Consider the following 22598-nt stretch of genomic DNA (forward strand, 5'->3'; position numbering starts at 1 on the left):
CAAATTATATCAGATGGATGTCAAGAGCGCATTTCTTAATGGTTATATATCAGAAGAAGTGTATGTTCATCAATCTCCAGGCTTTGAAAATTCTAAATGTCTAGAACACGTTTTTTAACTGAAAAAAATCATTGTATTGTCTAAAACAAGCTCCTAGAGCTTGGTATGAAAGACTAAGCAACTTTCTCCTAGAACATGACTTTATTAGAGGAAAGGTTGACTCTACACTCTTCTGTAAAAACATTAAAAATGATATCATGATATGCCAGATATATGTTGATGATATTATTTTTGGTTCAGCTGACCCCTCTGTGTGTCAAGAATTCTCTGAGCTAATGCAGGTAGAATTTGAATGAGCTTAATGCAAGAACTAAAGTTCTTTCTGAGAATTCAAATCAATCAAGCTTCAGAACTAGTAAATACATAAAAGACATTCTGAAGAAATTCTAAATGGCATAATGCAAACCTGCCAAGACACCCATGCATCCAACCTGCATTCTGGAGAAAGAAGAAGTTAGCCAAAAGGTTTGTTAGAAGCTCTATCGTGGTATGATAGGCTCTCTTCTCTATTTGATGGCTACACGCCCTGACATTCTTTTCAGTGTATGTATTTGTGCCAGATTCCAATCAGATCCTAGGAAATCTCATTTAACAGCTGTTAAAATCTAAGGTATCTGAAAGGAACCCCTAACATTGGCCTGATGTATGAGAAAACATCAGAGTATATGCTCTCTTGGTATTGCGACGTAGATTATGCAGGGGACAAAATGGAACGTAAAAGTACATCTGGGAAGTGTCAATTATTGGGAAACAATCTCATATCGTGGGCCAGCAAAAGACAGTCAACCATCGCTTTGTCTACTGCAGAAGCAGAATATATATCAGCTTCACTTTGCACTACTCAGATGCTCAAGATGAAAATTCAACTAGAAGACCTTCAGATTTTTGAGAGTAACATTCTTATCTTCTATGATAATAATGCTGCCATATGTTTAAGTAAGAACCCTATCTTGCATTCCAGAGCTAAGCACATAGAAATAAAACATCATTTTATCAGAGACTATGTTCAGAAAGGGGTAATATCCTTGAAACTTATTGATACAGACCATCAATGGGCTGATATTTTCACTAAACCCCTCATTGAAGATAGATTCTCATTTATTCTGAAACATTTAAAAATCGAAATTTACCCAGAATAAACCAAATGTGCTTCTCTGAAATAGCAAAAATAAGGCTCTGAAATAAACATCTAGTATCTGGATCTAACTCTGATACTTCTACTAGTTAGGAGTCATCTGAATCAGAAATCCTCAGGATCCAATCCATTGGTATTCTTGAAGATCAGATAGATCAACACGTGGGGCATCATGCGTCCGACTTTGGATCTTCTAGACAACTGTCAAGCAGAAATCAAGAGACAGACCCTTGAGATCTCCTCGAGCAGTGTGCTGATTTGGGGATTAGACTTTCATCATGGGATGTAATCATGTCTCTCCTAAGCGTGTCAACTTGGTTAATGTGCATCATTAATTTCCTAACTTCTCAACTGCCTCTAACACTGTCGTTTTGCAGGCATTTCTTTGTGTATTTATATTTTTCACTTATCACAATCTCACACTTTTACACTCACGCCTTACACAAACCCCTTTCTCTCTCTCAAGTTCATCGTCGTCATCAGTTCTTCATCATCTTCAGCAAAGTTCTTCATTCTTCAAACAAAGTTCATCAAAGTTCTTCATGGATGCTCAACAACAATCCATCTACAACTATTCTCATCAGATGGAATCAACTGATCAAACGCCCATTTCTTCTCAACAAACAACTGCTACAACTAGTGTTGTCTCTACCCCAATCTACAAAGAACCGCACATTCTAGATCGTGAACCTCATATTCATCTTGCCACGCCCTTTGATAAGCTTGAAGTATTGTACGAATGACTGGTAGATTTTGACAACATGAAGCACAATGGCATAGACCTCACTGAGGAACTAAGAATGCAAGGGTGGGAAACCTATTTCCAGAGACTCTACGGTCATGTGCACACCTATCTGGTAAAGGAGTTCTGGCGTTTCATAGACTCAGATGATCACTACATCGTCTCTCATGTTCTGGGAGTTACAATAGTCATCATTGAGAAGTCAATAGTCTCCCTTATTAACATGGAGAAGACAAGGGGAAGAAGAATCTACAACATCAACCCTAGGGAAAATTACTTGTCCCAGGAAATTGCCCATACCATCTTTCAACAGAACGTTGAAGGCAAACACTCCAAAAACAAAGGACTTCACCAGAATCTTCGTGTCTGGATGAAGATCATTCTGGGCACCATCCATCATCGCCCTACCTCCAACTCTTCTGACTACATCAATACGGATCAGAATTGCATCATCTACTGCATTCACAAAGGTCTAAAACTGAACCTGCCAGCGCTGCTCTTCAAGTATCTCAGAGACTCTGTCAAGGATACTAGAAACAATATGAAGCCCAGAACCTACATTCCCCTAGGAAGACTCATCTCTGATGTTCTGATCGAGAGTGGGCTAGTGGATCACCTAATCCATCACAATCTGATGGAGGATGTCACTGTTGACATTGGAAAACCTCTGAATGCTTGCAATTTGAAGAGTATGGGGGTGATTGAGAAAGTCAGGGCTAAACCCACTCTAGACATATCTTGGGAAGCACTCAAGGATCAGAGGAAGATTCCCAACGTCCTCTACCTCTTCTCCAAGATTGACCCTCCAAAAGTGGTGGCACACTATCTGCAAGACCTTGTAAGCCAAGGGGTTGATATTTCTGAGTTCTCTGTGGATTGGCTACCTGAACGTCCACCTAATTTCATGAAGAGACAACGGGAGCCATCTAAGAAGTCCAAGAAGGCAAAGAAGGCAAAATTGGGAGAAACGTTTGGGTCAAGACCTCCAGTCCCTCTGACTGATTCTCCAAGTAAGTCTCTCCCTCCTTCTCGCTCTGTTAAATTAAAGCCACTTAATTTTTCTCTTCCCCAAACCACTCACATCTACACCCAATCAGAAACACCACCCTCCACCACCAAACCCGCTAACCCACCATCTCTAAAATTCAATCTCTCAACCACTACCTTACCCGTTCTGAAGCAGAAATGCTAAACGAAACCACCTCACCTCACTGTCATCTTCTACACCTTCATCCCCACCATATTATATTCTCTCATCAGGCACCGAACCCTCTGACCCTCAATCTCCCACACTAGCCCAACTTCAGGCACGTGTTCTTGCTTCACAAAAGCCACCACAACCTGAACCAGAAGCCACTACTCCACCCCCTGAACAACCAGCAAATCCACCATCTGAACAACCACAAACACCACCTCCTGAACAACCAACAACTTCACCCTCTGAACAACAACCTATTCCACCACCTGAACAAACAACACCACCACCCTCTGATATTCACACCATACCAACCTCTGAGGAAATCATCATCCCTACTCCTCAAACTCCTGCTGACACCAACCAAACACCACCATCATCCCCATCCCCTAACCATGAAGCAGGACCTGCCTTCCCCACCTTAGAAGAAGCAATCACTTTATTTGCAGAGTCTTCAGTGGAGAAGATCAAGTATATGTCTATCAACTCTGGCATCAGTGATGATCCCTCTTAAGTAAGGATCCACTGGAACAGAGTGATCAGATGGATGACCTCTGAAGCCTTCAAACTGAAAGGCCTCTCTGAACAAGTCCGCAACGACTTTGTCAGAGATGCTGGAGTAAGGCTACATGATCGCTTGGTCAGAGAGGCTGAGGAAAAGGCCAGAAAGGAAGGAGAAGAGAAAGCTCGCCTATAAGAAGAGAAGAGAATCAGAGAAGCTGAATAGAAGGCTAATGCTGAAGTTGTTGTTGTTGCGGTTGCTGCTGAAGCTGAGGCAAAAGCAAAAGCCGGAGCTGAAGAAGCAGCACGCATTGCTACAGAGGAAGCTGCAAAGGCCAGCACTGATGCTCTGACTCAAGGGGAGCAATCTAACTCTGGTTTCTCCCCTCTGGTATTGAAAACTCTGGAGGAACTGTAAAAGGAACAACAAGTTATAAGAGCAAGATTGGATCACTAGGACTCCGTCAATAACAACATTCAGAACCTGCTGACTCAACTGATCCAAAGTATGCCTCCGCCTCCAAATCCTTAGGCACTTAGGCTCTCTTTTTTTCTTCCTTGTTTTCCTTAGGCTTTCTGATTTATGCTATCCTTTTTGAATTGTTGCCTATCTGTACCAGTTTTTTCTCTTATATATGAATATATTTTTCTTGCTTTACCTTCTATGTCTTTTTGAGTCTAACAAAAATGGGGAGAACTAAAATAGCTCTGATGAAAATACATATCTAAACCTCTTAATTAACTGTGAACATTAATATCTTAATGATTTTTGTAAACTAAAGTTACACAGGATAACAGCTAAGGTACAAACCAGCCACCACACAAGGAAGGTCTGGTAAGAACTTTTGAGAAATCTGATGATTTAAATTAGGGGGAGTCCCTTGTCTTTATCTGACTCTGAGATATTATTTACTATTTCATCATCACTTTGACTTGTTTTGTCATCATCAAAAGGGGAAGATTGTAAGAACAAATTTAGTTCTACAATGTATCTTTAAGATTTTGATGATAACAAATGATGAAACAAAAATGGTACCCTAACGAAATTTTTCTAAGTATGCAGAACTCTAATTAAAACAGTCAGATAGACGCTCATCAGATACATAATCAAGTTCTAAGATACCACTTAGAAGATACGCAAGCAGAAGCTCTGACTCTGATCAACGCAAGCGCAAGCTAAACAAAAGACACCAGACACTCTGAAGTGGAAGAATGACTATAGAATCTGAAGACTTACGCTCTGATGAAATCAAGTGAAGAGAAACTCTGAAGATAGTCAGCAACAAACATCTCCTGAAGTTGTAATCGCTTAATAAAGGTTCTGACATTCTGACCCTCTGACTCAGAAAGCTTAACCTTAAAGGAATTCACTTATGGAAAGAAGCTAATTTAGGAAGGATTTTATGGCGCCCCAAATATTGTTTTCGAAATAACACAGATATTAATTATATTAAACATCCATCATTTCCCAAGATCCTAACATTAACATCACTCAACGGTCTTCTCATCACTCGTATATAAAGGATGGAACGCCACCTAAAGAAGACACCTGAAACACACCAATACAACATTCCTACTATATTCATTCTTCATTCTCTCACACGAGCTGCTACTCCAACGTGTGAACAAATTCTTTGCTTTTACATTGTGTAATTTCTGCTTATCTAGAAGCACTAATCATTACTGTAATTCTATTCAATTGCTGAAATTTCCTCAAGTGACTTGTGAAGTCTGTAAACTTGAGAGGGCTAAGAGATCTTTATTCTCTTAGATGTTTGTTTATGTAATCTTTCAAGATTAGTGGATTAAGTCCTTGTTGAAGGCGAAATCACCTTGGCCAGGTGGACTGGAGTAGCTTTGAATTTCAAGCGAACGAGTATAAAATTATGTGTTGAATTTATTTGTTTCTGCGTGTGTCTAAATTGCAAAAAGTTTTTTTTGTCTCAAAACAATTCAAACCCCCCTTTCTTGTTTTTCTCTACCTTCAACTATCCATTGCAATACATTCCTGGAGGTCCAAGGGTGCTAAAGAGATCCTTTTCCACCATTGAAAGTGCTTGTATTAAAGTCTCCATCTTCACCTACAAGGTACATTTTCATGCACTTTGGAATCACTCATTTGAGCATCATTTTTTATCATTATTATGCCATTCATGCTTGTTTCAATGTGAGGAATGAAAGCCCTAAGGTTTGGGGCATTGATTGATCATGTATGCAATGTAATTTCGATTTGAAATTCTAGGGTTCATATGTTTCTTCATGATTATGCATTATACAGTTTGAATTAATAAAAATAAATGCCATATTTGGATTCCTCATGAAATTTACTATGAAAAAATGTACCCACACTCCATATTTGCTTCAAATTTTCAAAAGCTCCATTGCTTGAAGCTTGGAGGAAACGTGAGGAAGATGACTCTGGTTCCATGCATTTTGCATTTTTTAAAATCAATTTTTATAGTTATTTGTGTGGTTTGATCATTTATACACAACGGAGTGTGTACTCCAGTGGCAAAGATCGTGGGTGTGTATCATGAGGGTCATGTGTTTGACCCTCCCCTTAACCCCTTTTTTATTCCTTTGTTCACTTTTTCATGTTTGCCTTTTTTTTATTCATTTTAATTTTTGTTTATCTCTTATTTGTTTTTTAATTTTATTTTTATTGATATCAAAATATGATAAAATTAGGTTGAATTATTTTTTTTGGCTCTTTTTATTTAATATTTTTATTTAGTTTCTTTTATTAAAAAAACACAAATACATTTAAAATAAATAAAATTAAGGGTCTATCTTCTTTTATTCTATTTAACAAAAAATTACCAAAAAGTATTTTAGTATTTATTTATTTTATTTATATTTCCTTATTCAAAAATCATAAAAAATGTGTTTTTTCTTAACTTAGTTTGTATGGATTTAAACACTTATTCTTTATGTAATCTCTTGGTGATATTTTGATCCTAACCCCGTGAGGCCTTGATCCATCTATTCATGTCATGATTTTTTTGAATCCTATTTCTTAGAAATGGTTAGAAACATGATTCATACAAAAACCTAAATTCATGGAAATCCTAATGTCTTGGTTGATTTGAACTTGATGCTTCTTGAGGATGCCTTGATACTTGTTCATGCTTGAGCACTTGGTTTTTGTTTAGGACATGATTCACATTTTCTTTCACCTTGATGCTTGTCCATTAATTATGAGTTTGCTTTGTCTTGTTTGTGTTTGTTTTGACATGTTCATGATTGATTAGTTTATCTTGTCTATACTCATGTGACCTTGATACTTATGCTTGACATGTTTTGATATTGACCATGATACTCGTATGCTATATCTCTTGCATAATATTGATGATTGAGATTCATCATATCCTTGAGTTCTATTAATGCTTGATACCACCTTTTGTTATATTTTGACCTAATTGTTTGATAGTACTCATGATGATGATACATGTTTGATTCTTATCCTTGGTAACTAATGTTTAACCCCTTGTTACTATGATGATTATCTTGTCATTGTTTATGTTACAACCCAAGGAAATGAGAAGGTATTGACTAGCATTGTCAAGGTACTCACCCCTTTTTATATTTATTTATTTAAACCTTCTTTCATGCTTTGTAGTGTTAAAGCTTAGCATTTCAAAATCCTTTTGCCACTTTGGCTTATTATCTTTAAACCTCTTAAGATTAGACATGAGTCATCCTTAGTTGAGATGTAATCCTCCTATTCCCATTATTTGAGATGATTTTTATTTTTTCCATTTGAGCTGAGCTAGTGGAATACTTGTTGATATATATATATATATATATATATATATATATATATATATATATATATATATATATATATATATATATATATATATATATATATATATCCAAGTTGGAGCCCCTCTCTTGTTATGATGCATGATCTATCTCCCTTGCTTATATGGTAGATTAGTTGAGTCTTCCCCTTTAGATGACAACTTGTCTCTTTTTCTTTTAAAACCTTTTTGAATGGAACTACTATGCTTTGATCATTCATTGCACAAGGAATGTACGTAGGCATAAGATTCTTTGAAATCTTTCCAAGCATTCTCTTCTCATATCCCCACTCTTTTTCATAGACAAGCAAACAAATAAACAAACTTTTAGCCAAAAACACAAATATTTCAAAAGGTTCCTATAGGTTACTATAGATGCATTGGGTGCTACTACATTCCCTTTGCATAACCAACCCACGAACCTAGAACTCTGTTCTTTTTATTAGTTTTATTTTTAAAAAAATTGGGTTTTATTTTGCTCCTTTCCTATTCCTTTGGAAACAATAAAACGCGGTGGCGACTTTTACTGATATGAGTTAAGTGAGTCAATGGATTATACTCAAACTTTCACCACTATAGAAAAATGGCGACTTCACTAGGGAATATCATCCCTAAGAGGGTTAAGCCTAATTTGTTATATATGTGTTTCGTGCTATTATTATTGTTTTTTATTTGGATCATGAATTTTTGTTCATAACTTTTGCCAACATTAATGGATCTTGGGTGTTGATAGGTTGAAAATCCAAAATCCACCAAAAAGGATGGTTGATTTTGAGGAAACTAGACCTAATTTGTGATTCCTATTGGAGTTTTTGCTTTACTTGGCCATGTGGATCTATGTGTGGTGAGGTAAAGATCTTGTACTCGGACTTGAGAACACTTATCTTAGGATAATGTTTACTGTGGTAATTGGTAAACAACTGTTGGTCTACCCTAGGTCTTGAGACTAAGGGTTACTTGCAGGATCGACCAGTTGATCCTAAGACATGTGCTAGTGCGAGTGTGGCTTATTCAATTCGACGGAATAACTTTGTGAGGAATGCCTCCTGACAAAGTGTTGAACAAGCGCAGTTTCTTCCACATGAACGGTTGAAACGATGCTATAGCCTATGGGTGACTCGTGACCGACAATGCTACAACATTCAAAAGATGTAAACGACGAACACGCTTTTGGTGAACTCTATTATCGTAATAGAATCAGTGTCGACAGCATAAACGAAAACCTAAAGTGATAACTCAAAAGTAAATGAAATTAAAATAAAATGTTCAACGGGAACAATTGAAAAGTAAGGAAGTTGCATTGAAATAAATGTGGTGATTCACGTACATAGCACTCTTAAAACTCTTGCTTCCTCGCGCTGGGAATGAGGAGTTTCTTACAAGTGATTTTAGTACAAGGTGAACACCCCGAGCCCCTCGTGGGATATCCTATTTATACTAAACTAAAGAAACTGCCTACAGGATAAAAACTCCTAAAAACTAGCAGACGTCGTGCCAAACGATCTGCAAACCGTTCTACCCACGTCTTGCAAACTGCTCCAGATTCTGGCGCTTTTATTCTTCTTGTAACTGCTAGTCATTTTCCAATTTCAAATTTCTCTCGCCCAGATATTTAGGGCGACACTGTCTTCTAAGTGTTTGGCATGATCCAAAATTCTTTAAGTCCCCAGCTTCATTTTAGTCGATGGAATGGCCTGTCGACCAAACATGCTTCTCCTGTTGGCTTCATCCCTTGATGACTTATGTTTTTCAACTCTTGATCATCTCAAGCACATCTTCATCCTTTGATGGGGTATAACCCCCAAATTCACAAGACCCTTTCACCAATTACGCTTTCAACATGCCTTAGAGATTTCTCGTGGTAACAAAATGCCCCCCAGAGATGCCATTTTCGAATGTCAACGTTGGTAAGATGATGGCATCTTTGAGATGTCGACTTACCCCTTACTGCTTCCACTTCTACTTAGTGGGACCCCTGTTTTCCCCACGCTGATGACGTCATATAATCATGACGAACGTTTCCTTTTTCCCTCGAGACATACAAAATCACGTCCCCATCACTTCACGTCTTTATGACTAAAGCGTGTTTACTATCACAACTGCCTTCTCTCCTCCACGTGTCTGCAGACGTGGGAACATGGGCATACGTTTCAAAAATGGAAGATCAAACGTTCACTCTTCTTTGCTCAGGGTTTAACCCCTATAAAACCCTTGTTCTTTCTTCTTCTTCCCTTTTTTCGCCCTTTTTATTTAGCACACCATCATCTCTTGCACTCTGTGTAAAAACTCGTCTTCTCTAAAAACTTCCATTTCCTCCATGGCTAGCTCCAGCAAACCCTCCGCTGCCAAACTCACACATCCTCTCACCATTGATGGTAAGGAGTACGTTCCTGAGCCTCCGTTTGCAGAAGAGAAGGAAAAAATCTAGCGTTCTCAAGTATTGATCCCTTTCTCCTTGGCTGACGAACCTTTAGCGTTCTTAGGTCCTTTTCCAGAAAATCGACGCCCTGAGATTACCAGAACAGATTCTTCCCTTTTCCCCTCCAGTCATATCTCTGAACCCTTGGTTTCTGCCCAAAAGCCCTTTTCACTTCGCTACGTCGACAGGAACTTCAGGGCTGCTCCTCCCAAAAACTGTCCTATGTTTTGTGCTTGGATGGATCGGTTAGAATTTGAGAAAATCAACCATTGGAAAAGGACAGGCATCTACACCCTTCTACAGATTTCCCGTTGTGGTCCTCCCCAGTCTTGTGGCGTGTTACTAGATGCCCTCCAATTTTGGGATAGTTCGACTAACTCTTTCCATACCAAGTGTGGCATGATCATGCCGACACTCCTGGATATCGTTGCCATCACTGGCTTAAAACCGACTGGCGAAGTCTTCGACTATGAAGCTGTAGCGCCAATCTCTCTGCGGTTTGACGTTGGCGACTCTCGCAAGCCGACATACAACAATTTCATTGATCACCATGCCACCTCTTCAGGCCCTGTGACCGACGAGGAACATGTGGCTTTGCTGACCCTCTGGCTATCTCGCTTTGTTTTCTGCTCCAGATTTATGCAGATAGCCAAGCATTTTGGTCTCCTGGCAACTCAACTGCACCAAGAGCGTGATATCACCCTGGGCCAATTGATTTTAGCTTCTCTCTATGAATCTCTGTCTGAGGTCGTCTGTCACATCAGACTCTTCGACCCTGAGAATTCAAAGAAGAAAAATGTGTTGGTCAATGGACCTTTTTGGTTCTTACAACTGTGGCTCAATGCCACTTTCTCTAAAGATATAGCCCCCTATGGGATGAGAAAGGTTGTGTGTCCCCCAGAGGAACGACACCTTATTTGGAAATGATTGATCCATCTGACGCCCATCGACAAAACCTTCACTGACCTCCAAGTGTTTCGCCTCTTGTTCGATATCATGCTGACCCGTGCCGACGTTCTCCCTTCTATGGCCCCCTTCAGCCGTCGAACTGAAGGTCCTGCATGGTTCACCAGGGCGTTTCCTCCGACTGAAGATGAATATAGAGATGAAACCTTCCTCATCTGGAGACGTCTTCTGGTCCCTCGATTCTTGTCGGCTGACACCTCCAGTAGCAACCCTGGCTTAGTGGCTTATCAGCCTAACTTGGTGGCCAGACAATTTGGCCTTTGCTAATTTATTCCCAAGTCCCTGTTCTATTCTCATGAATTACTCACCAATATCCTTTGCGGTCAACCTTGGAGTGTGATCCAGGAGGATCTTGAAACCATCTGGGAAAACCGACCACGACTCCACTCCACTCCCTTTTGACCAGCCTTCTTCTGCACCGAAGAGTTCAATCATTGGTGGCAGTCGTATTTTGCTGTTTATGTTGGTGCTCCTGAGGCCAAACTATCTGAACTAACTCAAGCTTTTGTTTACTTGCAGGCGAAGTCGACCAAGTGTAAGGCTCTCCATATCAAACAAATTTGCGCTTTCCAGAACTATTTCCAAGTTGTGTATCGACCAGATAATCTTCGTCGGACCATCTTTGAGGCCGCGGCCGAACTAAAGGAGAAAGTAACCGACAGGCTCCCAAAACTTAAAATCCCTGGTTACGCGAAAGACAAGTATCTTTACGCCCTTCATTTTGGAAACATCAAGTTCCCTCCTTTTCCATCTAGCCCCTTGGCTTTGGCCTTTGGCCATTTGGTCCCAGAGTGATTTTATTGTCCCATTTCACACGTACAAAATGCCTATAAGAAAAAGGCCGACAGAGTGGTCCCGACGAAGCGTTATCTGCCTGACTACTCAGGGCCACTTCATATTGATCCTCAATATGTTAGCGTGTTCGAATCCACACAACTTTGTAACACTTTTCTGGAAAGTGAACACCTCCTTTCAGTTGGATTTCGTCGCTCACTTGTATTTCTTCTGTTTATTTGCAGCGATTCCTCTAGGCCTTGTGGATCCTTCTCCTGCCAAAGAACCTACTTCTTCGACACAAGAGGCTCAGGTTTGACTCTTGCCGAATTGTCGTTTTCTTTTGCTTTTTGTTTTTATTCTTAGTCGTCATTTCCTCTTTTGCAGTCTGCTCCTGAGAAATCCTCTGATGATGATGAGCGCCCTATTTCTCAAGTCTTGAAAAAACTCAGTTCTTCGGTATGCACCTATATGAAGCAATCTCCTTTACTCTCATGATTTTTTTATGGGAAACGCTACGTGGCCTATAATTTCTTAATTATGTGTAGGGTCAACCACGTTCGATAGACCCCACTGTCTCCTCTCACTCCAAAAAATCCAAAAAACACAAACGCTCTGCCGCCACAGGATCTGAGGTATTTCTTGTCGGCTTGTCTGATCTTCTGACTAAAATATCTGCTTATAACCTCTCTTCGTGTCTTCAGCCAACTTCCCAGCCATCTTCTCAGCACAAATCCAAAAGCCACCATGGCCACAAAAGGAAGAAGCACGATTCTCCCTCTAGGAGTGGCGAAACCAAGAAAAAGAAACACCATAAAGTTCTCACTCTAGAGGCTCCTGTTGTAGATGCCAACACTATTATGGTCGACACTTCCATTCTCAGCAAGGCACTATTGAAATCTTGACCTCTTGAAGGAGAGGCCTATATTTTTTCAAGTACTTTCCATTCACCCTTAGGATTCGCCTGTCTGGTGCCAACTCCTCGACCTCGTAGGCATTATTATAAAAGGCCTGCAAAACCCTAAACGGTCCTTCCCAATTAGGGGACCATTTACCCAAAACTCTATCATTTCTATCCATAGGCAAGATCACTCTCCAAACTAGATCGTCGACAGCGAACATATTTCCTTTCACCTTTTTATTGTACGCTCTTGCGACTTTTTCTTTCTACCTTTGTAGTGAATCCAAGGCTAACATTCTCTCCTCATCTAAGGCGACCAGTTCGTCTGTCATCATGCTCCAATAATCTTCAGAAGGTATTTCATATTGCCTTTGGGTTCTGACTGCCTGAACCTGAATCTCTCCTGGCAACACAGCGTTGTGCCCATATACCAGTTGAAATGGCATTGTTCCAATTGCTTCTTTTGGTGACGTTCGACATGCCCATAGAGCTTGATCTAACGTCTTATGCCAATTGCTTGGCTTCTTGCCTATATGTTTCTTTATTAGGCTGATGATCACCTTATTGGCAGCTTCGACTTGGCCATTTGCCTGTGCGTAATAGGGGGTAGAAGTTAGTAATTTGATTCCCATTTCTTTCGCGAAATCTTGCACTTTTCGACCAGTAAAAACTGAACCCTGATCGGTTGTGATTGTTTCTGGGATTCCAAATCTGCATACGATATGACTTTGGACAAAGTCCATCACAGCCTCTTGGTCTACATTTGTTAATGCCACGGCTTCGACCCATTTTGTGAAATAGTCGATACCGACCAAAACATACCTTTGTTGTTTCGACGAGGCTGGTTTTATTTCTCCGATAACATCCAGTGCCCACCCTCGAAAAGGCCAGGGCTTCACAATTGTATGCACCTCGCTTGCAGGCACATGCTGTATGCCCCCATGCAATTGGCATTCCTGACAGCTTTTAGCAAATTCAATGCAATCTTTCAACATTGAAGGCCAATAAACCCCTGAGCGCATCAAGAGCCATTTCATCTTCAAACCTGCTTGATGCGCCCCACACACTCCGTTATGTACACTAGACCTAGCCATGTATGCCTTGCTTTCCCCTAGGCATTTTAGTAACACTCCTTCAACTGTTTTTTTGAATAGTTCATCATTCAACAAGACGTAGCAAAGGGCCTTATATTTTATCTTTCGATCTGTCGACCCCACGGGATTACGTAAATAACTGACTAGCGGTTTACGCCAATCACTTTCCCCCTCGTCGTTGACGGTCAGAATTTCAAAATGATATTTATCTATAGCTCCCAACTTTATAATCGACAGATCTAATGGTGATAACATTGTCGCTCGTACTTTCTCTCTTACTTGGACCCCTCCATCCTGGACTTTCGACGCCTTGTGCCCTGAAGCCTCCTGCGTCAAATCATTTGCTCTCTGGTTCTCTTTCCGTGGTATATGCTGGAGGTTGACTTGCTCAAATCTCTTGAGTAATCTGATGGTAACCACGAAATACATGATTAAATTTTCTTTAACACACATGTACTCTTTTGATACCTGCTTAATCACTAACTCAAAGTCTCCCATAATTTCGACATTCCTTGCCCCCAATTCTAGCAGTAGTTTAAGTTCTGTAATCAGCGACTCATATTTTGCTTCATTATTTGTGCATACCCCTTCAATTCTGTATTTGAACTCTGCTGGAAATCCATTTGGGGAAATTATGAATCCTCATATCCCAGATCCATGCTTATGTCTTGAACCATCGAAGTATAATCTCCATGACACTATGTCTACGTAATTTTGCGCCATTTCGACCATTGAATGGTCGACAAGGAAATTTGCCACTACTTGCCCTTTCATTGCTTTCAAGGGTACGTATGTCAGAGAGTACTCTATTAACGCCAAAGCTCATTTTCCAATTTGACTATGCAAAATTGGTTTAGATAACGTGTGCTTAATAATATCAAAGTGAGAAGATACGTACACATCAATAGGCTTAATATATTGCTTTAGTTTCATACAAGAGAAATACAGGCATAGACATAGTTTTTCTATATCGCTATACCTAGTTTCAGGGTCATTAAGCATTCGACTAAGGTAATACACAGGTCTTTCGGCACATTTTTCATCCTTTTGGACTAACATACTTCCTATAGTCGATTATGAGGCTACAATATACAACCTCATTGGCCTATTCCTAACATGAGGAGCCAGTACTGGAGGCCTAGTCAAATACTCTTTGATTTTGTCAAAAGCCTCTTGGTGCTCTTCTTTCCACTTAAAATCCTCATTCTTCAGTCGAATTAGTGGGGAAAAAGATTTTGTTTTGCCACTTAAATTTGATATAAATCTTCTAAGAAAATTTATTTTTTCCAACAAAGATTGTAGTTCCTTTTTGGTCGACGGAGGCTTGACGCCAATAATGGCTTTTGTTTTGCTTTGGTTTACTTCAATACACTTTTTATGCACCACAAAGCCAGGGAAATCGCCTTCCTGCACACAAAAAGCACACTTTAATGGATTCATTTTCAATCCACATTTCCTCATCCTTAGAAAGGCCTTTCGGAGATGTTCGACGTGAACGCGTCGACCATTTGATTTTATCACAATATCATCAATATATACTTGCCTGAAATCTTCGATAAAATCACGAAACATTGAGTTCATTACCTTCTGATATGTCGCTCCGGCATTCTTCAAGTCGAATGGCATGACAACCCACTCATATATCCCCAAGGCTCCTGGGCATCGAAACGCCGTGTTCGGCACGTCTTCTTCTGCAATAAAAATCCGGTTATATCCCGCATAACCATCTAACATACTTAAATATTCAAAACCAGCGGCCGAGTCGACCAGCAATTCTGCTACGGGCATGGCATACTCATCTTTGGGAGTAGCGGCATTTAGATCTCTAAAATCAATACATACTCTTAAAGACCCATTTTTCTTGATGACTGGCACAATATTGGCCAACCATTCGACATACCTTGCAGTTTGTATAAACTTGCTTTTCAGGAGTCTTTCTACTTCTGCTTTTATTTTTGCCATGATCTCTGGGGAGAAACGCCTAGGCATCTACTTTACTGGCTTTCTTCCAGTTTTTATTGGTAGCTTTAGCTCGACCAAATCCCTACTTAAACCAGGCATTTCGTTATAATCCCAAGAAAAACAGTCTCTAAATTCTCTAAGTATGGATATTACCTCAGTCTTTAGTTCTTTGTCGATGTTGGTGCTGATGTATGTTGGTCGCTTTTCACCATTTTCGCCAAGGTCGACTTCTTCCAAGGGGTCTTTTGGTCGGATTTTCTCTGGTGCCTTTGGGTCTTTTTCAAACCCTAAAGGTTCATTGTCATAAATACAGTCCAAACGCTGCATGTTGACGTTTCCTTTAGCCAAAACTAGCTTATTTGGAGGCTCTGGCCCAATAGCCACATAACCCCCTTTACTTACCTCGTAGGCTTCGACAGCCATGTTTTCTTCAGCCTCTAGAGCCGACTTTATTTTGTTCTCGACCACGTATGCCGAAATCTTTATTAGAGCTTCTAGCTTAGTCATCATCAGTGACATCTCCCCAGCCTGTCGGTCGGATACCTGTATAGGGTGGATCATCCAAACGTTCCACATCCCAAATGAAGCCATGAGTCTCATGTTAAGTTAGAGAAACGAAAGCCTCACTCAAATTAGCATATACATCCTCAGCTGGAAAACAAGGAGAAATGTTAGCCAGCTTTCTCTCGAATTCCTTCTTGTCGACATTATTTACTTCATCCATGAAGTATCCTTGGTCAGCTTCGATATTTTCGACCACTCCATCTTCTCTCGAAATCACCAATCTTTGATGTGCTGAAGATGGTACGGCTCCGATACCATGGAGCCATTCTCTTCCAAATAACAAGTTGTAACTTGGCTTGGCGTCTATCACCATAAATAGTGTCGGTCTAGTTATTGAACCCACCGTGATGTTCACCATAATCACACCCATGGTGCTTTTCGTTTTTCCCCCGTAGTCAGACAAGACCACATTGTTGGATCTGATGTCAGTATCATACTTGCCAATCTTCCTCAGAATATGGTGCGGCATGATGTTGACAGTGGCGCCATAATCGACCGGGACTTTGTTGATAGTTACACCTTCCACTTTGGCCCTAATCAGCAATGGTTTCAAATGGTTTTTCATATTCATCGTGGGCCTTTCGAAAACTACTTCTTAGCATTCAGCAGAACCATCGTTTAGCACAAAATAGCATCTTGGCTGGTGTAAAGCCATTTCTTCAGCGTCAGCATCGTCTACCGACTCCTCCACTTCAGCCACACAATTATATTCTTATGGTAGAATCGACACCACGTTGACCAAGATGTCCATACTTGCTTCAGACTCTGAATTGAAGTCATCATTAACTTCACCAGAAAATTTCTCGGTTGGTCGAAGGACATACTCTCTGATTCGTTCTTTTGCTATTGTGTCGACCTTCACAACAACCTTCTTTCCAACATTTGCCCCACTAGCCATGCCTCTTCCAGCTATTCCTTTAGCAGCTTCCCTTTCGGCCTGCTTACGCCTCTGGAAGCGTCTCCATTGAGTCCTCGACATGGGGTTCTTCCCCAAATAATTTTCAGAGACGTGAGTCCTTTTTTCAGACTTGAACTCACGCCTGTAATTAATTGCTAGACCTCCTCTAGCAGCATCAACAACCCCTTGTGGGGTCTCTTGTTTTTCCTGAGGCTTGACCCAAGTGCCTCTAGGGACACTTTCCGACGGTACAAAGCTCCTAGGCCTCGCCTGGGTATTTTCCACAACCTTTTTTGAGCCTCTTTCATTCTGGTACTCTCTGGTTGGCCCGTTTCTTTTGCTTTTTCCCAACTGCAACTTCTGGAAATTTTCCGCGGCTATTTTATCGTTGACATCACCACATCTAGGGCACATGCAGACTTGTGAACCCTTGTTCTTGCAGCGATACAGGAAATCTACTAAGTCTTCATCAGCCCTTAGGTAAACTTCAGCTAAGTCTATGTCTGGGCTTTCACCAGTTTGCTCCAGCATGTCGGCCTCATCGTATTCGGTGATCTCGACCATGTTGATCTTGACTGGCTCTACAAACAGAGCTTCCTCCTGGTGGAGCGGGTTAGCGTCGATCTTCACTCTGCGGCTAGCAAATTTTAGCCTGCCTTCTTGAATCTCTTTCTGAACCAGATCCCTGAAAAGGTAACAATTAGAGGTATTATGACCAAGATAGTTATGATACTTACAAAAACCTCTTTTCTGCCTTTGTTCTAATGGTGGTACTTTAGTACCAGGTGGCACCAGCATTTGACCATCTTTGACTAACAGATCAAAAATTTCCTCACACTTTGTCACATCAAAAGTATAAGTTTTTTAAGGGAATTTTGGGTTGTGTTCGACAGGATTTTTTCCTTGCGCAGGAAGTAATGATCGACACTCGTAGGCGGATCCTGACTTTAATTCAGCCACTTCAAATTCCAATTCGGTCGATGAAGCATAATCAACCTCATATATTGGATCTGTCGCATCGTAGTCGACAAACGCTACTTTTTTCTTTCTTAGCCTTATTATGTCTAACTTTTCTAACCTTAGCCGTTCGAGATGTCGAACTCTGTCATGCAATTGTGACATACTTTTCACAAAAGTTGGGTCTTTTTTCTTCCTAATGGAATAATCTAACCCCCTGCATCCATCTGAACAAGTTCATGTTCTGGCACTTGCGTAAAACACCTAGCCTTTAATGATCTAAATCGATTCAGATAATCGTCGATGCTCTCAGCAAACCTTCTCTTGATACTAGACAATTCTGCCAAACTAATTTTGGAGTGTCCTTTGTAAAACTGTTCATGGAACTTCTTTTCTAATTTGGCCCACGAATCGATTGAACTTGGGGCCAAAGAAGTGAACCATGTGAAGGCAGCCTTAGTCAGAGAGGAGGGAAAGTTCTTTACTCTCAGACACTCATTATGAGATAAATCTCCTGACTCTATTAGATATCTGGCAACATGCTCTATTGTCGATTCACTAGACTCTCCCCCAAACTTAGTATACTTGGGCATTTTCATTCCCCTAGGTGCCTCGGCTTGGAGAATAAATTCAGCCAACGGGGAGGCGTACAGTGGCCTTTGCAAGGTGGCACCCATACCATTTCTAGCCATAATCCTTTCGACAATAGTTGTCAAATTATTTTCTACTATCAAGTCTTCTTGTCGATGTTGATCGACAATTTGATCCGCATCCTGGTGTCGGTTAACCAGTACCATCTGGTTACATCCTGCGACTCCTGATTCAACGCCTTGATTTTGTTGGGGTCTAACGATTTGTCCTTCGTGGACTGTCTCATCTTCTGCTTCCCCTATCTCCATCTAAACAAGAACAGTTTGCCTAACCACTTATGCCATCTGTCGAGCCGGTGCCCCGAGAAAATTACACAAGCGCGTCAATTGATTCGCCACCTGCCTATTTGTTTCAGCAGATTCCTGTGTAACTGGATTAAAAGTTGTGCCCATTTGATTGGTTAACATGTTAACCAATTCATGGTTACTATCATCCATTTTTTGTCTCAACACCGCTATTGAAGTGTTCGACAGCGGCATGGTTCTGTTCTAAGTATTACTCCTAATGTTGCCCCCTTGCGCTGATCCTTGCAAGGATGGATTTGTGTTTTGGGCGTTGTCTGAAAACAGTGATGCACTTGATGTTGACTGATATCCTGGAATTAAGGAATGCGGAATTCAATAAAGAGGATCTGTGGTGCCAAAACGAGGCACATAAGGTCTGAATGTCGTTATCGTAGATCCTGAACCCCCCGGTGGAGGTAGAGGAATTTATGTTCCATTCGCACCCATAGTCGACATTGTTGAGGCTACACTTGTCATCGGTGGCAAAGTGCAACCTGTGAGATTACTGTTTCCGTAGTGGATAAAGTTCCTCGTGGTACTTCATCTGTATTGGAATCTGACATTTTCAAAGTTTCTCGTGGCTTACTATACAGTTTTCCACTTCTAAGTTTCATGCAATTTCACAACTGCGCTAGCACTGTCCCACTGGGCGTGCCATTTTGTTTACTATGGAAATTGGTAAACAACCGCTGGTCTTCCCTAGGTCTTGATACTAAGGGTTACTTGCAGGATCAACCAGTTGATCCTAAGACATGTGCTAGTGCGAGTGTGGCTTATTCAATTTGACGGAATAACTTTGTGAGGAACGACTCCTAACAAAGTGTTGAACAAGCGCAGGTTTTTCCACATGAACGGTTTAAACGATGTTATATGTAAGACCCCAATTTTGGCCCTAAGATCCCTCATGGCATCATAATATTGCATTTGCAAAGACTCAAGGATCATAAGCATCTTAGTTCCCCTTGCCTTTGGGTGGGACCTTTTGTGAGTGGTTTGAGATCACTAAGCATACTTGAATTGTATATCATTTCTTTTCTCATTTTTATTTTTCAACCAAAAGCACAAAAATATGTCACTAACATCTTTTGTTTGTAGCTTGAGCAATCACAAGGTCAAAAAGCTTCTAAGTGATCCTTTGTGCAAAGATATGGCCAAGAGAAGATGAAAGCAAACATGGAAATGGTCCCAAAGTTCTCATCCACCATATATGCCTCCCTAGCATCTCAATTCATCATTTTTATCAAAGCAAATCAAAGGGTTTGAGGTTTGTTCCTCAAGGAAACCCTAATTCATCTAATCATCCACAATGCCTTGCTCCTGAAGCAACCTCAGCCCAAGGTCAAATATAATCAAGGGAAGTTCTTTAATTCATCATTTTATACATATTTGAACTTATTTGAGTGTCCTCAATCATCAATTCATCAAGATATGAGTTGTGGACTTGGAAAGTTGATCATTCAATTCATCTGACTATTGTGAAATGCACTGGGACCTAACTTTTTATGTGTTGGTCAAATGGAGATGATCCCAAACGCATAACTGTTCATAAGGACAATATGAACAACTTTCATGTTCATCAAAAATTTATTTGGAGCTTGGAAGGTCATCTCCCATTCCAAGACATTATAGGTCATTTTGACTAAAACCCTAATTTTGGGTCAACTTCCCAAGATTATAACTCATTCATTTTTCATGATTTTGAGGTGGGATCAAATGCATTAGAAATCTTAAGATGTCTAATTTAAATGTTATGTTGAACAAAATTCCAAAATCTCAAAATAAATACATGTGAGAATGCAAAACATTATAGGTCACTTTGGACCAAATGCATTGAAAGGCAAAAAAAGTCCAACTTCAAGTGCCCATAACTTCTTCATCAAAAATCCAAATGATGCAAAATTAAGTCCATTGTGATTGTATTGAAAATATCTACAACTTTGATGTTGGATGTTTTTTCATTTGAGGCTTGCATCATCAAAATAGAAGGGCTTGAAGTTGGTTCAATTTGACAAAATTCTCAAAGGCATGTTTTGCACTATGAACTTCATGGCCTAATTTCATAAATTTCCACACTTCAAATGAGTTTTTTTCTAACATAACATTTGTTCCTTATGTCAAGACCTTTCTAACCATTACCCATATGCTTATGTTTGGATTTTCTAATTGGCATTTTCGAAGAGGTGAAGTTTTAGGCTCATTTATGCATAACATGTTGAAACTCATTACACAAGCCAATTCAATCACATGTACACGTCCATTTCATCTTGCTTACATCTGAACACTCATTTGCCATTGCATTTGGGCCCCCCATGCGCTTGTACAGGCCCATGCATGGAGGGCCCCTCACTTCATGCACACGAATTCTACATGCCTTGCATCACTTTGTGCTATAAATAGAGCTGCTCAGATTCATTCTAAACCAACCTAAAGGCGCCTAAAGCTCTGCAAAAATCAATTCCCACCCATACCAAAGGAACTAAGTTCATATTTTCTTCAAAATTTCAGATTTGAAATTCTATTGAATTTGGTTGAATCTTCAGATCAAAAGTTCCTAAACCTTCATCATCTAGTCTATTTAAGTTCTGTTTGGCAAAAGGAAGCAAGGAAAGTGACTCAAAGCTTCACAATTCAAAGGTGTTCATCAACTGGTTTTTTCTTCGAAACTCCTTATTCTTTGATATGTTGGCCTTGATATTGTGTTGTCTGAAGTCCTCTGTATAGAGGCATCATTGCTGTATGCTCAATTTTCAAAATCAAGCAAGTTCATGATGAACACCATCAAGCTTCCATCTCTGATTTCTCTCTTAATAGGAATCTAGAATGGAAGTGAGTGGTATAGGAGTGATGTACATCACTTCCTCTTTCGATTGATGCCTAGATCGTCCATTTTTGTGAGCATTTGAACCTCTGTGTTTTTTTTGCCCTCGCCGGAGCTCACCGGAGAAGACGGTGGCGCTGGCCACCATCTCTTAGCCAGATCAAATCTGGACCATTGGACGCGTTTCCCACGATCTAATCCTGGCCCTTGTTATGTTTGACTCCATTTAATACATGGTACCACGCGCTTGACTCATGTACATGGTAAGCGCGCACTTATGGAGCATTTGATCAGCCAAATCAATTTATGAGGCTTGATCAAGTGCCTCTCCTTTTTTCTGATTTTCTTAATTTCCATTTTATTTCTTTTATTTCATTTAACTTCAAAAATTCATAACTCTCTCATTTTAAATCCAAAAAATATGGGACCAATTGCATTATTTCTCTTTTTAATTCTAGTTTCTAAAAATGATTTTTAATATTTTTTATTTCATTATTTGATATTTTTTGTGAATTTTCTCTTTTCTGGCTATTTTTAATTCATTTTAAATAGTTTTTGATATTCAAAAAATACAAAAATATTTTTTCAACCTATTTGAATGATGATGGATCTATGAAAAATATTCTCATCAATTTTTTAATTGATTTGAGATTTATTTGAGATTTTAGTTCAATAAGGTTATTTTTATTCATTTTTAATTGATTAAAAATAGTTTCTGACTTTTCAAAATGCTGAAATTTTTTGTCAAACTTTGTTTGACCTTGTTGAACTTGGGATAAATCACTTGGACTTTCAAAAGTTGATTTGAAGTGATTTTGAAGTTTGACCTTTCTTTAATATTTTAATTCAAGTTTATTTTTAATATTAAAAATGC

The 22598-nt window shown here is 39.8% G+C and overlaps 2 protein-coding genes across 2 annotated transcripts; one reads left to right on the plus strand and one right to left on the minus strand.

Moving 5' to 3' along the window:
* The first annotated feature begins 2571 nt into the window (after window positions 1-2571).
* LOC127123251 (pollen-specific leucine-rich repeat extensin-like protein 2) lies at window positions 2572-12500 on the plus strand. Its single transcript, XM_051053486.1, has 7 exons — window positions 2572-2947; window positions 3198-3629; window positions 3903-4024; window positions 11798-11908; window positions 11962-12054; window positions 12144-12230; window positions 12300-12500. Exons 1-7 carry the CDS (start codon window positions 2572-2574, stop codon window positions 12498-12500), a joined length of 1422 nt encoding a protein of 473 aa, XP_050909443.1.
* A 3653-nt stretch (window positions 12501-16153) lies between these two features.
* LOC127123252 (uncharacterized) lies at window positions 16154-16687 on the minus strand. Its single transcript, XM_051053487.1, has one exon. The coding sequence runs from the start codon at window positions 16685-16687 to the stop codon at window positions 16154-16156; it is 534 nt and encodes a 177-aa protein (XP_050909444.1).
* Window positions 16688-22598: the final 5911 nt, after the last annotated feature.

The sequence above is a fragment of the Lathyrus oleraceus genome, chromosome 2, assembly GCF_024323335.1.
Source record: "Lathyrus oleraceus cultivar Zhongwan6 chromosome 2, CAAS_Psat_ZW6_1.0, whole genome shotgun sequence".
NCBI lineage: Eukaryota > Viridiplantae > Streptophyta > Magnoliopsida > Fabales > Fabaceae > Lathyrus > Lathyrus oleraceus.

Excerpts from the sequence above, each read along its gene's own strand:
- LOC127123251 (XM_051053486.1), top strand. The coding sequence starts at position 2,572 with ATGGAGGATGTCACTGTTGACATTGGAAAACCTCTGAATGCTTGCAAT. Across the intron at positions 11,909-11,961 it reads CTTCGACACAAGAGGCTCAG|TCGTCATTTCCTCTTTTGCA; the intron begins GTTTGACTCTTG and ends TTTTATTCTTAG. Across the intron at positions 12,055-12,143 it reads TGAAAAAACTCAGTTCTTCG|GGTCAACCACGTTCGATAGA; the intron begins GTATGCACCTAT and ends AATTATGTGTAG.
- LOC127123252 (XM_051053487.1), bottom strand. The coding sequence starts at position 16,687 with ATGAATATGAAAAACCATTTGAAACCATTGCTGATTAGGGCCAAAGTG.